We start from the raw sequence: 13,614 nt of genomic DNA on the forward strand, positions 1-13,614 counted from the left end.
GCCGCCTTCTGGCAGGGGGAAGAAGGAGGAGAAGATGAAGAAGTACCGGCGGGCCTTGGCGCTGGTCTCCTGCCTCTCCCTGTGCTCTCTGGTCTGGTGAGTGGCCGCGGCCGCGCGGGAGTTTCCCTGGGGAGGCCGCATCTCGGGTCACACCCCCGAGTCCTCCAGGGTCTCAGGTGCGGGCTTTGAGGCCCGAGGACGGGACTCATGGGTTTCCCGCGGTGTCCCCCTCGGCGGCCCTCTGTGCGGAGGTTTCCATGGTGTACTGTGGAATTCAGAGTCTAAGTGGGGGAAGAGACCGTAGCGGGGACCACCAAACGCCTTTGTACTCGTTTCTCCAGCCTCGGGGGAGGTGCAGTTCGGGTGTTCAGGTGCAAGGTGGCCGAGCGCCGAGGTTTGCTTTCCTCGTGTGGGGAGGGCGTGAATGAAGCACGTCAGGTGTGAGGTGTTGCGGACACGCGATTTTGAAAACGTGAGTCGTCATGAGGGTAGGATTAATGTATAAGCAGCTATTTTCCTGGACATTGCTTGCGCAACACTTGGGGCTGTTGTTCTTGGAAACTTTTTTCGGGACACTTTTTCAGTTGGCTTGTCGGGAGGGTGTCTTAGATGTAATGGGTGCAGTAGTTTTTGTTAGTGTCCCTGGATAGAGGAAGCATAAATAGTTGTCTTTTGCTAGCGGTAAGAGTGCTGTGTCTCTGAAGCTATATGAACTTTCTGTTAATCTGAAACGTGTTTGGGGTTTTTTGATCATCAAAGAAAGCTCGTAAGTCAGAGTTGCTGTGTACTTAGAAAAGCCATGCTTGCTTTTCTAAAGAAATATTCCTGGGGAATTTCTTCAGATGTGTAATAATTGCTGACTGGAAAGATCTTTTTGCAGTAAAAGGTGTTTGCTGTTTCTTATATTAAAATCCAAACTAGCTTCCTCTCCACCTTCTGAAGCGCACCAACAATATTTTCATTTTTATGGGTAATGGGGTTTTATGCCTAATGGGGTTCAAAGACCCTGAAGTTGTGAAGTTGTTGCTCACATGCAATAATACGTTAAAAAGGGGAAAGCACATATCTTCCTGAGGAATTTTGATTGGAAGGATAGAAGTTGCCTTTCATTTTGAATCCCTTAAACCAGTGTCACTTTTTCTACTTAATATTATGTCGGATACCAAAAAGTGCCGGTAAGAGATCTAAGTCCACTCACACCATTTTAACTTTAAATTTGTAAGTCAGTTACTGAAATCTTGTATTTATTTCTTTGTGGTTGTGCATTATGTATTTTCTTTCTCATCACTTTGAGCTCACCCATCTTTAGACCATGTTGTTCTTCATTAAAACTTTCTGAAATGGCTGATAAGGCAGAAGTTACAATTTTCAATCATATCTAAAATACACCAGAATCTGAGTTTTAAAAATTAGATAGTGGAAATGAAATCAAGCATTAAATGTGATTCTTAAAATTATTTGTAAATTTAAATTGATCATGCAATTACTATTTTTGGAGAATCTGTGAAACTAACTTCAATATCTTTTCTCAGTTTTATTCATTAACAGTGATGAGGAAATCATGACCTACCTGTTAGGGAAAAGTATCATCCTAGTACTGAAAATATAAAGTTTTTAAACGTTTTTTGACTCAAAGTGAAAAACACTTGCGTGTTTAAGAAGAGTGAAAAGTTGAAAAAACTTTAGCTTAAGAAACAATTGGGTGGTATATTTTCAGATTTGGAGTGCCAGACTTAAAGGCATTTTATTCTTAAAGCTGTTTAAAGGCGTTATAATAGGATGCCTAGGGAAGGGTGGTGATGAATGAAATTGGGGAAAGGAAACCCCATGGTGATGATTGGCAAAGATGTTTTGTTTTTTTCAGACTCTTCCTTGGAAAGTTGAAATTACAGTATAGTACTGCTATAACCTAAAGCCTAACTGTCTTAGGTCTTGTCTGGTCTGTAATTTCCCAACATCCCTATCCTCCTTATCAGAAACTGGTGGCATTATAAGCCACTGTAGATTTAGACAAAAGGTTTTCAAGAGAGTTAGGAGCTCCTCTTACTAGTCTTTTCTGTCCTTGTCATTCAGAAATTGCCCCATATTTTGTGGTGCATTTTTATTTTGTAGATTGAATGCTGCATATTCATACTAAAATATTCTAGTTTCCAAGATCTCCCCTCTTATCCTACCAATATTTCTGAATTTTGTAATTTATACTGTTAGAATTTTATATACCTTATGTCTTCCCTTCACTTTTGTCTTTCCAGCCTGAAGTACTAATCGTAGGTATATAGATTCACAGAGTACCATTTTATCCATCTTAATATTAATTTTGGTTACTATTTTTTCTTTTGCATACTTTGTGTTTTTTTTTTTTTCTTTATTTTTTTGCTACCCGGGATTGAGCTTGGGTACTTGTGCCTGCGGTCCTTGCGCCTGCACATGGCAGAACCATTGAGCAAAATTCCTGGCCCTACTTTGTGTTTTTTTGTTTGTTTGTTTTTGGGTTTTTTTGTTGTTGTTGTTGTTTTTTGGTTTTTAGTTTTTTTTAGGGGGGGGTACCAGGGATCGAACTGTGCTTGCAAAGCAAGAGCCAGAACCACTGAGCTAAATCCCAGGCCCTACTTTGTGTTTTTTAATTAAGTAGTACAGTGTTTTTAAAGTCATATTTGTCATTTTTGTGTCAGGCATGTTGTGTGTACTTTACATGTCGTAGCATCTTTTACCTTAATGTAATGCTGTAAGGTAGGTATTATTAACTTCATTTTGCACTTCACAAATGAGTAAATAGATTCAGTAACTTAGCTAAGGTTATCTTTTAAGCTTTAGAGTTTGGATTTGAACCTAAGCAACCTGACTCAATACAGGCTCCTGTCTATCATGATCTTTTGGCTGTAAGATCAGAAGGCCGATATTATACATAGTGTACTTACTAGATATGTGTGCTTGGAGATGTTACATAAATCCTTTGAACTTTACTTTTATATTCTCTGAATGGTAAAACTTATCCATTCCTACTAAAGTGTAGTTAGAAGAAAATGTGATAACATTTATGACAGATATTTGTTAAACAGTAATGTAATATATATTATCTGTATATTTAATTGTAAAATCATTCAAGGATTTCTCTAATTCTTACTGTGCAGCAGATGTTTGAGCATTGAAAAGTTGAACAGTTCATCTTTCAGTACTGAAAGTCTCATATCCCAGGAATCCTCTGTTAGCTATTACTGCTGTAACAAAATATCACAAATGTGGTGGCTTGAAATAGCACATTTATTACCTTATAGTTTTGGATGTCAGAATTCCAGAATCAGTTTCATCAAGCAAAGTTAAGGTGTCACCAAGGTACAATAGTTCAATCTGGAGGCTCTGGGGGGGTGAATCCATTATTTTGACTTTTTCAGCTTCGGGAGGCTGCCTCATTCTGTGTCACTTCCTGCATACATCTAATGATTGATCTTTCTGCCTTTCCCTTCCTCTTGTGGTTATATTGGGTCCACCTAAACAATCCAGGGTAATTTTTCTCCTCCAAATCCTTTATTTAGTAATGTCAGCAGAGTTTCTTTTGCCATGGTAAGTAACCATGGATGCAGGAACCAGGATGCAGTGTCTTTTGAGGGATTATTTTTCAGCCTACAGTCTTTCAGACCTGGGCAAACTGAGAAGGTTGATCGTGGTACTGAATAGGAGAAAGACTTGATCCATGCCTTAATTGGTTGATATTCTGAGTGTGTCCCATAATTAGTAAGCCCCAAATATGTATCCTTATATTGAGCTCAATAATGCTTAGTTTATTTTTAGATTAAACAAATCTTTTCTTATAGCCCAAAGGGTCATCTTTGAGAAGCTGATATTTAGACGAATGGGAAGAGACTCACATTTAAACAATTCTCATACATTGGACAAGTATAGTAGATGTACTTTAGAGCACTTCCGGAGCACTACAGCAAGAATGTGTATTCTAACTACAGTTCTATCACTAACTGTATATGCCCTTGGACAAGTTATTTGTGTGAGCCTTGGCTCTCATCCATAAATAGTTTTCTGAATGGATAATTTAAAGTGGGAAAATTTTGTTTTGGACAGAGGAAACATTCCTGTTATCAGGTTATCTAAAGTGTACATTAGATTTGTGGAGAGATGGAAAGGTAGGTTACAGCTAGTTTTTAAGAGACTCGATTATGCACATGAACTCTCATTCTAACCTGGCCGAGGATGTGCCAGTGAAGTACAGGTTGTTTAAATAGGAGAGCAAGAGAGTGAGGTCACGTGGATCCTTTAATTAGATCACTGTGGAAGATATAATAGATTTGAAGGAACACATTTTGGAGTTTGGGTGGAGGTAACGCTAGGTAAGATTGAAGAGGAGTCTCAATAAAGGTGTTGACTATAAAAGTATGACCCCCCAATTTTCAGAGCCTGAAGAGGTTTATTTCTAGGTTTGTGTTTATATTTTTGTACCCTTTAGTTTGATTTTTCTGAATACTTTATTGTTTCTTGTTCTTTTGTTAGTATGTGTAAGTGAGCTGAAAAACTAGAATTTTAATTCTAGAAATAACATTTTTTTTGAGGTGATGAATAGAAAAAATGTAAAATTCCTATTTATTCTGTCATCTGGAAATTTTTTTCCTGATTTTCTGCTCTCGTTTTTTAGAGATTAAACCTACTTTCTGAATAAAATGATATTCAAAATAATAAAATATACAATTTCCAATTCATCTCTTGACATTTTTTGAAAATGGCTTTTTCTTTAGTGGTACTTAATGTGAAAGATCTTAGGAAAAAGTTTATCTTTGTTCAGAGGTATACACTCCAAAGAAAACATCTTGTATTTATAAGAGGTGTTGGATTGTTTTTTAAATAGTGTCAGATCCCCTCAGACAAGTTAGATAAAGCCAGGTTGTAGAAAAAGTCCTGTGAAAGAAATGTGACCTTTTTATGTAAAACTTGAGCACTGTGTCTAGAAAACGTGTCAAATAATTATTATTATTATTATTATTATTATTATTATTATTTTTTTTTTTGGTACCAGGGATTGAACTCGGGTCCTTGCGCTTGCAAGGCAGGCCATCGAACCACTGAGCTAAATCCCCAGCCTCAAATAATTCTTTATAATATCCTTTTTTATAAGTTGAATTCATGTTTAATAACTACAGGCACCATGCCTCCCCTCCTCCTGCCTAGGCAGTAACAGCTGTGGTTTAGGGGCCAGATGTATGCTTCCAGCAGTGAAGAGGGCAGTCCCAAGAGTGATTTTCAAAAAAATTTCAGGTGTAGGCAGTGCCCCCCGCCACAAGACACCACATTTCGAGACCTTATATATAATATATCTCTGTGCCCCTGGGGAGGAGAGAGACACCTGGCAGCTCAGACACATCACACTATAGGTACAGGCTTCAAATTATTTTTAAAGGAGCTGAATGTGTTCCATGTCACCCCCTTTAGGTTATTAAATATTTGAGGATTTTGTATGATGGCGTGGGAACAGGTTATAGGGTTGGCAGACAACAAAGAAGAAAATATATTAGTGCTTAATTTGCCTTTGATATTGTTTATTTCATGTTTCAGTTGTTCATGGCTTATTGTTTCACTTTTCTCAGTCTGATTGGATAAAAAAGTTGGTATTTGTAGTTAATATTCTTAAGCTTCTAATGAAAAGAGAAACTTGTGTTTTATTCTCTTAAACTGCTAAAGTAGAATCATTTTTATATATGTTGTATGCTTTTCAGTAGTTTATATGTAACTAGAAAGGAACAAAATACTACTTGCAAGTTATTTATGTGTTTTATATTGTTCTTTAGTGCCAGCTGTATGTTGTGTTACATTTTTCAAGATTATATTTTAAAGTAATTTCAAGAAGTAAAATTACATATGTCACAAGGGAATAAGAAATTACCTTTGCATATTTGTAGTAATAAGGATGCTAAACTCCTGGGACATAACTTGCTTCATAAATGCAAACATATTTTCTGAAAGAAGTCTTTTTTTGTTTCTTTTTTCTTGTGGCATTGGGGATTAAATCGGGGCCTTAGTCCTGAGTAACAAACTCCTGGTGCCTTTTTACCTTTTATTTTGAGATAAAGTGTTGCTAAATTACCCAGGTTGAGCAGGAATTTGAAGTTCTCCTGATAGTTTTCTAATTAGGTTAGAAGAAATATGTAATTCTGCTAGATATGGTCACCTAAGCCTGTAACTCCAACACTCTGGGAGGCTAAGACAGAAGAATCCCAAATTCAAGCCCAGTTTGGGCAGCTTAGCAATGTAGAGAGACCTTGTCTCAAAATTAAGAGAGGAGCTGGGAATACAACTCAAAAGGGCTGAGGATGTAGCTTAGCATGAATGCCCTAGGTTCAATCCTCAGTACCACAAAACAAAACAGAACACACCACACCACACCACACCAAGAGCACGCTCCTAGGATTTTTATACCTTGAAGATTCTGTTTCAGTTCATGAATTTGGTTTTTTTGTTGTTTTAAGTTTTTTTGGGGGGCATTTGTTAATATTGCTGGATTTGATGTACTCAGACTTTTCCATATAGCTAACATTCTAGAGATCTAATTAGGATGCAAGTAAACAATACAAAAAGCTAAATTGTACATGCTTAAAGAAAGAAATTAGGGCTGTATTTGCTTAGGAAAGTTTGACTTGGGTATATGGGAAATTATAGGTGTGGATCATAAACTGCATTTCTGTGGCAGCAGTTGTTTCATGAGCTGAAATAAGATGGATGGCTACTGCTTGTAGGAATAATGGCTGTTTCTCTCTGGATATGCTTGCATGTCTGCCTACTGTGAGTAGGTGGTACTTCGTAGTTAAAGAGAAAGAAACTTGGAATTTAGGGAATGCATTTGATATGGATAGAAGTGGTAGTGAGCAGACTAGCCTGAGAAGAAAGTAAGAGATATATTTTTGAGACTATGGTGGGTTCTGCAAGCTAAGCCAAAGAGGTTGGCGATAAAGATATTTTTAAAGGAAGTAGTGTTTGGAGAATATTATTTTAACATTCTTTAAAATTTGAGATTTGTTATAACAAGGACCTGGCAGTAGGAATGAAGAAGAGTGTTGGTTCATGGAGCAGGAGTTTTGAGGAAATGGTCTGGTTTGATGATGGATTGACAAGTTGTCAATGTAGTGCAATAAATATAGCACTGGGCTAGTGTTAATGGTTTATACCAAAACTTCAGTTGCTTATAGGTAGCACTTGGTATGTAATTGCATCTAGGGGCCATGATACTAGTCATATTAATCTACTGATAAGTTTATTGCTAAAAGTGATGTTGGGAGGTGGAGCCTGGTAGGGGGAGCCTGTCACTTGGAGGTGTGGTCTGCAAGGGTCTATCTCCTTCCTCTACTCCTCCCTTCACTATGCTTCTCCACCTCCTTGCCATGAGCCATGGGCTTGTGAAATGCCATCAGACCTTAGAACCAGCTTACTATGGACTGAAACCTCTACAAACTATGAGCCAAAATAAACCTTTCCTCCTTTAGGTTGTGGTTATTGAGTTTGGGTTTCAGCAACAAGAAAGTAACTAAAACAGCAAGGATTCAAAAGAACTGAGTTTTACTTTGCTTATAACCAGCTCTTATGCAATACCTCTTTTCTGTTCATCTCATTGTCAGAAGGTATTTGTTGAAGCTTCTGTGTGCTGAATCCTGTGCAGGATTTGTGCACAAAAGACAAAGCTATTTCTTGGAGCATACTGTAGTTGAGAGGATTAATTCTAGGTCTTAAAATTATGAATTTGTGAAATAAACTCAAAGTGAGGAAAAAAGTGTATGTGTGTGTTTCTAGCTTGCACAACTGTAAGACTTGGCAGTGTTCAAAAAGAAATAGAAGAGCAGGCCAAGAATGTGAAAGGGGATGGAGCTATTACTTGGAGATGAGTAGACTTAGAGGAGCCAGTGTATGTGTATGTGTCTGTGTGTTTTAAAATGCAGACTTGAGTGCAAATAAAATTTGGCCTGCAATTGTTTTCATCAAGGACATCATTTTGAAATAGAATGTTTGGTTTTTGAATCAGAGCATTGAGTGTCTATAGATAATTAGAATAAAGTTGCTAAGCACAGTAAAGCCTTGAAGGAGAAAACGAAACAAAGATGGAAAGAGGTTTAAGGAATGGTCAGGAATATAAAATGTCTTAGATAAAACTGAAGAGCTTGAAAAGTGAGAAAAAGGACCTTGTTTTCAAAAGAGGGAAGTAATTGATAAACTTTTGAGAGGGGTGATAAACTTTTGAGAGGGGTGATAGAAGACATTTGGAGAGCTGGTATGTGTGAATTCTCACATATTTGTTAAGCTGTGGGGGGGGAGAATTTAACAAGAGTAGAAAAAGGACCTTGTTTTCAAAAGAGGGAAGTAATTGATAAACTTTTGAGAGGGGTGATAAACTTTTGAGAGGGGTGATAGAAGACATTTGGAGAGCTGGTATGTGTGAATTCTCACATATTTGTTAAGCTGTGGGGGGGGAGAATATTTAACAAGAGTAAGTGGCTAGAGTAGCCTCATATTCCTATGTTTCAACCCATTTCCCCCTCTGTTCCTCCATGCACTAAATACTGATCTATACCCAACCCCTTTTGTTGTTTGTTTCGAGGCATTGTCTCACTGCACTAGTTGCCTGCGCTGACCTCAGATTGGTAGGTCTTTTGCCTCAGCCTCCTGAGTAGTTGGCATTACAACCATGGCTAATAATTCGGCCTGGTCTATACAGTGCTATAAAGATTTGTCTAACACCCAACTTTGATTACATCAGTCCCTTGATAAACTTTTTCAAAGTTCCCTTTTGCCCAGGCGATAAAGATTTAAGCCCTTACATTGAAGGCCTGAAATTCGCCCAAATCTACTTTTGCAGCTTTGTTTTCCACTGTTGCTTATACAAATTAGTGTGGCTAATCTGTTAGCTGGTTACTAATTTATTTGGAAACTGTCTTTGTAGTTTTGAACTGAAAATTAATGTGGCAAAAGCATTGTGACTTGAGTTTTACAGAATTTCTTAAAATATATCATTTGAAGTAAGTTCAATATGTGATTATTTCTTGCAGTTTTAAGGAAAAATTGTATTGGCCAAGTTTTTAATGGTAGGTTAAGATATAAAATAGAGCATACTACATTATTCAATAAGTTTCCCTATGTTGAGTCATTGAAATTTAGACCAGTTTAGAGATTGGTTTTCTAATAGTTCCACTTGGCATAACTCTGGGCTGCTGTTGCCTAAGAAGAATAAAAATTGAAAGGAAAAAGAGGCGCAGTGTGTTTTCTTACCTGCTAGCAGACAGACCAAGCAGAAGAGAAGCAAATTAAAAGAGCCCCCCACCCAAATACTAGATTAAGAAGAACATTTTCTTTGAATAAAACAATTGCAAGAAAATAGGGTGCTTATTAAGCAGAGCCACTGGAGGCCTACTCATCTTTTGAAATTGTTTTATTACGAGTGTTTGACCAAAATAGCTTTCATAGTTTTTACTTGTTTCTTAACATCCCTCAATACTTCATAGAAGTATTGTAATATTTTTTCAAGTTTGCAGCCAGTAATGTTCAAAAACTTTAATTTTCACTAGTACTTTAACCACACTTCCCTATTTAAATGGCAGGCACTTACTCTGAACTTACTTGAGAAGCCCAGTTCAGTTCTTTAACCATGAGGTCTTCTTTGATTACTGGACTCTCACTTTTCCAAGCTCTCATCAAAAGCTGTTCCAATCCATAGTCAAAGTAAAAGCAGTAAATCTCTGTCCTGGAGTTGCTCAGTCTTGTGTGAAAAATGCAGAACAGTTAATTTCAGTTTAGAATGCGTAGGGTGAGTGCTAAGATACAGATGTCTAGAGGATTGTGAGGATTTAGAAGGGGCCACCAAACCACCAGCATATTTAAGTCAGAAAAGTCTCCTAGTCCCTAGCCAGTTTTTGCCCACAGAGAAAAGAAAAATGGTAAAGATTTGGTCAGGTTTTAGATGGCAGGTAGTGAAAGTAGAGGCAGAAAATTAGAAGAGGGAAAAGCAAGAGACAGTCATGGAAGTATGGCAAAGCAAAGTCTGTGTTCGGGCAACAACTACAGGTAGTTTTGCATCACTGAAGCGTGAAGTAAGGGAGTGGCAGGAAATACAAAGCTGGAGACTTAAACAATAGCAAAATTTTAGAGATTTTTAAATATGTAGAGAAAAGCTTGAGTTTAGTCATGTAGATATGGAGTCTATAAAAGTTATTAAGTAGAAGAGAGAGAATTTAGTGTTAGGCTCTTGGCAATAGTGTGAAGGATTGATTTGCAGAGGTGGCGAGATAGAATTAGGGGGATCCGTTGCTGTGTGCAAAAAATGAGAGTTTGAGTGAAGGCAGTCATAATAGTGTTTAAGAAATGCATTAAAGAAATTTGAAGTAAAAGAAACTGGAATTGAGGACTGAGTGGATAGCAGTACCACATGGTGAGATGTTTACAATTTTTTTACACATTCTCAATATTCATAATTCATTGAAGGCTTTGAAGGAATAGAACAGTCAGGAGAAGAGGATAAGGGCAAAAGATAGTGTTTGATAGTCATCACCTAAAAACCGTGAGTAGATGGTTTCTACTATATATAGATTATAAAGGCAAGACTCAGAACTGCACCCTGGGGCCATCAGAATTTAAATAGTGAGCATAAGAAGTATATCAAAAGAGACTCAGAAGAGAGAGTCAGAGAGGTAAGCAGCAGAAGTGTATAACTTGACAAGCTAAAGTAGCAGGAAAATAAAAAAAAGATAAGGTTTGCCATATATTCCAGTTTGTGTTAATGAGGACAGCAACTAGATTTCAGCAGGTGAAGCACTAAATAGAAGGAGAAGTTGAAATTACAAGTATTATATATATGCTGTGAAATTTGGTAAGTGAAAGTATATAGAAAGGGTAGGATTCTAGACTGAGCATAACATGTGCATTTATTTTACTTCATCATAGTAACTCCATTTTATATTGAATATTGAAGCGTGTTGTTTTTATACCTTGTCCAAGATCGTATTACTAGTTTAAGATCATATACCTAATAAATGAGGGGCCTCAGATGAAAATTTGTGTCTTTGAAGTCTGTGCTCTGAGCCACTGCACAGCCTTCCTATTATTTTCATTATTATAATAAAGTACTACTTTTGTGATAGTTGTTGTATTTTTGTTTTACAGTGTAACTGGCCTTAATTAGCTAATATCACCAATTTGTGAGTGGATCAGTGATATTTTCTCAGCTGTCTTCATTCATCTTTGACAAGAGATTATTAAACATGAAATGTAGCAATAAAGAAAGATCATGGACTTTGGAGAGAGATCTAAGTCACAAATTGAAATTTTGGACAAGTTCTTTAATTTCAAGCTTGTTGTATTTGTAAAAGTAAATTATGCTACATTCTGCCTGGGTTTCCATTTTTACTCTGTTTTGCATTATATTACCCTTTTCCTTTTTATCTTCAATCTCACTCTCAGCTCTTTTAGACATTCAGCTTAGTGTACAGTTGGGGCATGCTTTTCAGTTAGCCTTTCCTGTATTTATTTAGATACATATTTTTTTCAGAATAATAATTGGTTTATGTTTTAAATATTATATAAATTTACAGTAGTCCTCCCTTATCTTTAAGGGTAAATTCTAAAATACCTGAAACTTCACATGGTACTGAACCCTATAATGCCTTGTATTATGGCTGTAATTTTACAGTTTGAAGTGCAACAGCAAAACTAGCAAGAAATTTATTTTTTCTTTCACAATTTCACAGTTAGGCTTCTTAATACTGTAGATCTTAGCAACCTCATCATACAGTTTTTTTTCTATCCTCATTGAGAACTTTTTTCACTTTAAAATTGCTTCTCTTTGGCATATCTGAAATGTCAGCATTACTACTGCTCTTGCACTTTGGGGCCATCATGAAGTAGAATAAGGGTTATGTGAGTATGGACACTCAGATCCTGCTGTTGTGGTTGTGATGATGCAGAGGACTGGCAGGTGGGTGGAGTATGTAGCATGGATATGCTGCATAAAGAAATGTGCATGTCTGTCTAGGACAGAGAAGAGATGGCATGCTATCTCACTGTACCACCCAGAATGATGTGCAATTTAAAATTTATGAATTGTTTATTCTAGAATTGTCCATTTAGTATTTTTAATCCGTGGTTGTCCTTGGTTGACTCTGTTTGCTGAACAAAACCATGCATGAGGGGGGACTGGTACAACTGTCAGTATTATTTGATTTTAGTTGGTAAATAGTTATATACTTTTCACAGTGAGTTCTAAGCAGTTAATGAGGTGTCAGATGCCTTGAGAAAGGCCTGACATTCATTCACTGTACAGGCATTTACTTGGCATTTTGTGTGTAGGCTACCTTTAAAGCAGTTCATGCTGGTTGCAATGGAGAGTATTCTGATACCACTGTGCAACTGTTCTAGTTGTCTGCCTTTTGTTAGCCTCGTACAGTGATGGTGAATCTTTTAGAGCTTTCAATGATAACAAACAGCCACCTGCAGCACGAGTGCCATAGGTTCACCGCCACTGCCCTAGTAAGAGAGTCTACAGTGATTTGTAATCTTAATCATCTAGCGCGGTGAATCACAGGTCTTTGTTTTGTTGTTGTTAGCTTAGTTATTCTTGGTGCACTTTTCTTCCATGTAATTTGGGGGGGGGCACTGGGAATTGAACTCAGGACCTTGTGCTTCCAAGGCAGGCAGTAGAACCACTGAGCTAAATCCCCAGCCACTTCCATATAATGTTTAGGTCACTAGGGTCCTGTAGCTATTTTGACAGGAGTTATATTTGAAGTGACTAATTACAGTACTTTGGGGTGAATTGATGATTTTATATTCTTGTCACCATTCTACCCAAGAATATAGTCTACATTTTATCTCCTTTTATGATTTTTAACAGTTGACTTTTCTCTTATAAGTGCATAGGTATTATTTTTCTTAGATTAACTTCTAAATTTATAACTTATTGTTGTTAGTAGTTTCTTATTCTCTATTTGAAAGTTGCTGGGAAAGAGAATGTTTTCTGTATTTTAAATTAAGGCAATTTGTATACAGTGAAGTGCACAGGTCTTTACTGTATAGTTGAATTCATTTTGAAAGTGTGTACATGTGTGTTACCTACATTCTATTCAGATATGGAACATTTTCATTGCCTAAGAATATTCTCTTGTGTCACATAGCTAGCAAATCTCCTGAAGGCAACCACTGATATGATTTCCATCACCATGCACTAGTTTTGTTAATTCTGGGACTTCATCTCATTAATAAAAGTACTGTATACAGTATTTACTTAAGTATCTAATTTTGCCCTGAGTGTAATATTTCTGAGGTTTATTTATGTTCTCTTGTCATCAGTTCTTTTGTCATTGATTTCCTTTTTATTGTCTTTTGCCCACTAATGGTGCATTCTGTGACTGTACTACAGTTTATTCTCTTGTTGATGTTCATCTGGGATCCTTCTGGGTTTTGACTATTAGGCATAAAATTCACTGGGAATATTCTTCTACAGGCTTTTTGTGCACATAGTTTTCATTTCTCTTGAGAACTACCTAAAAGTGGAACTATAACTGTTGAAATAAGTACCATACGCTGTGCATCAAATATCCTGAGAAAGACACATCAGTTATGAAGGATTCTGGCTAGGCATAC

At 37.0% G+C, this 13,614-nt stretch overlaps 1 protein-coding gene across 5 annotated transcripts in view; it reads left to right on the top strand.

The window, feature by feature from the left end:
• The first annotated feature begins 6 nt into the window (after positions 1-6).
• The window catches only part of Suco (SUN domain containing ossification factor), a 72,178-nt gene continuing 58,570 nt past the window's right edge, over positions 7-13,614 (top strand). For all 5 annotated transcript variants that reach the window (XM_010635616.2, XM_010635619.2, XM_010635618.2 and 2 more), the window contains exon 1: positions 7-96. In XM_010635616.2, the coding sequence (XP_010633918.1) occupies positions 35-96 (62 nt within the window). In that variant the 5' untranslated portion in view covers positions 7-34. The remainder of the gene's footprint in view (positions 97-13,614) is intronic.

Source organism: Fukomys damarensis, unplaced genomic scaffold, assembly GCF_012274545.1.
Source record: "Fukomys damarensis isolate Sample0158 unplaced genomic scaffold, DMR_v1.0_HiC HiC_scaffold_11, whole genome shotgun sequence".
NCBI classification, from domain to species: Eukaryota; Metazoa; Chordata; class Mammalia; order Rodentia; family Bathyergidae; genus Fukomys; species Fukomys damarensis.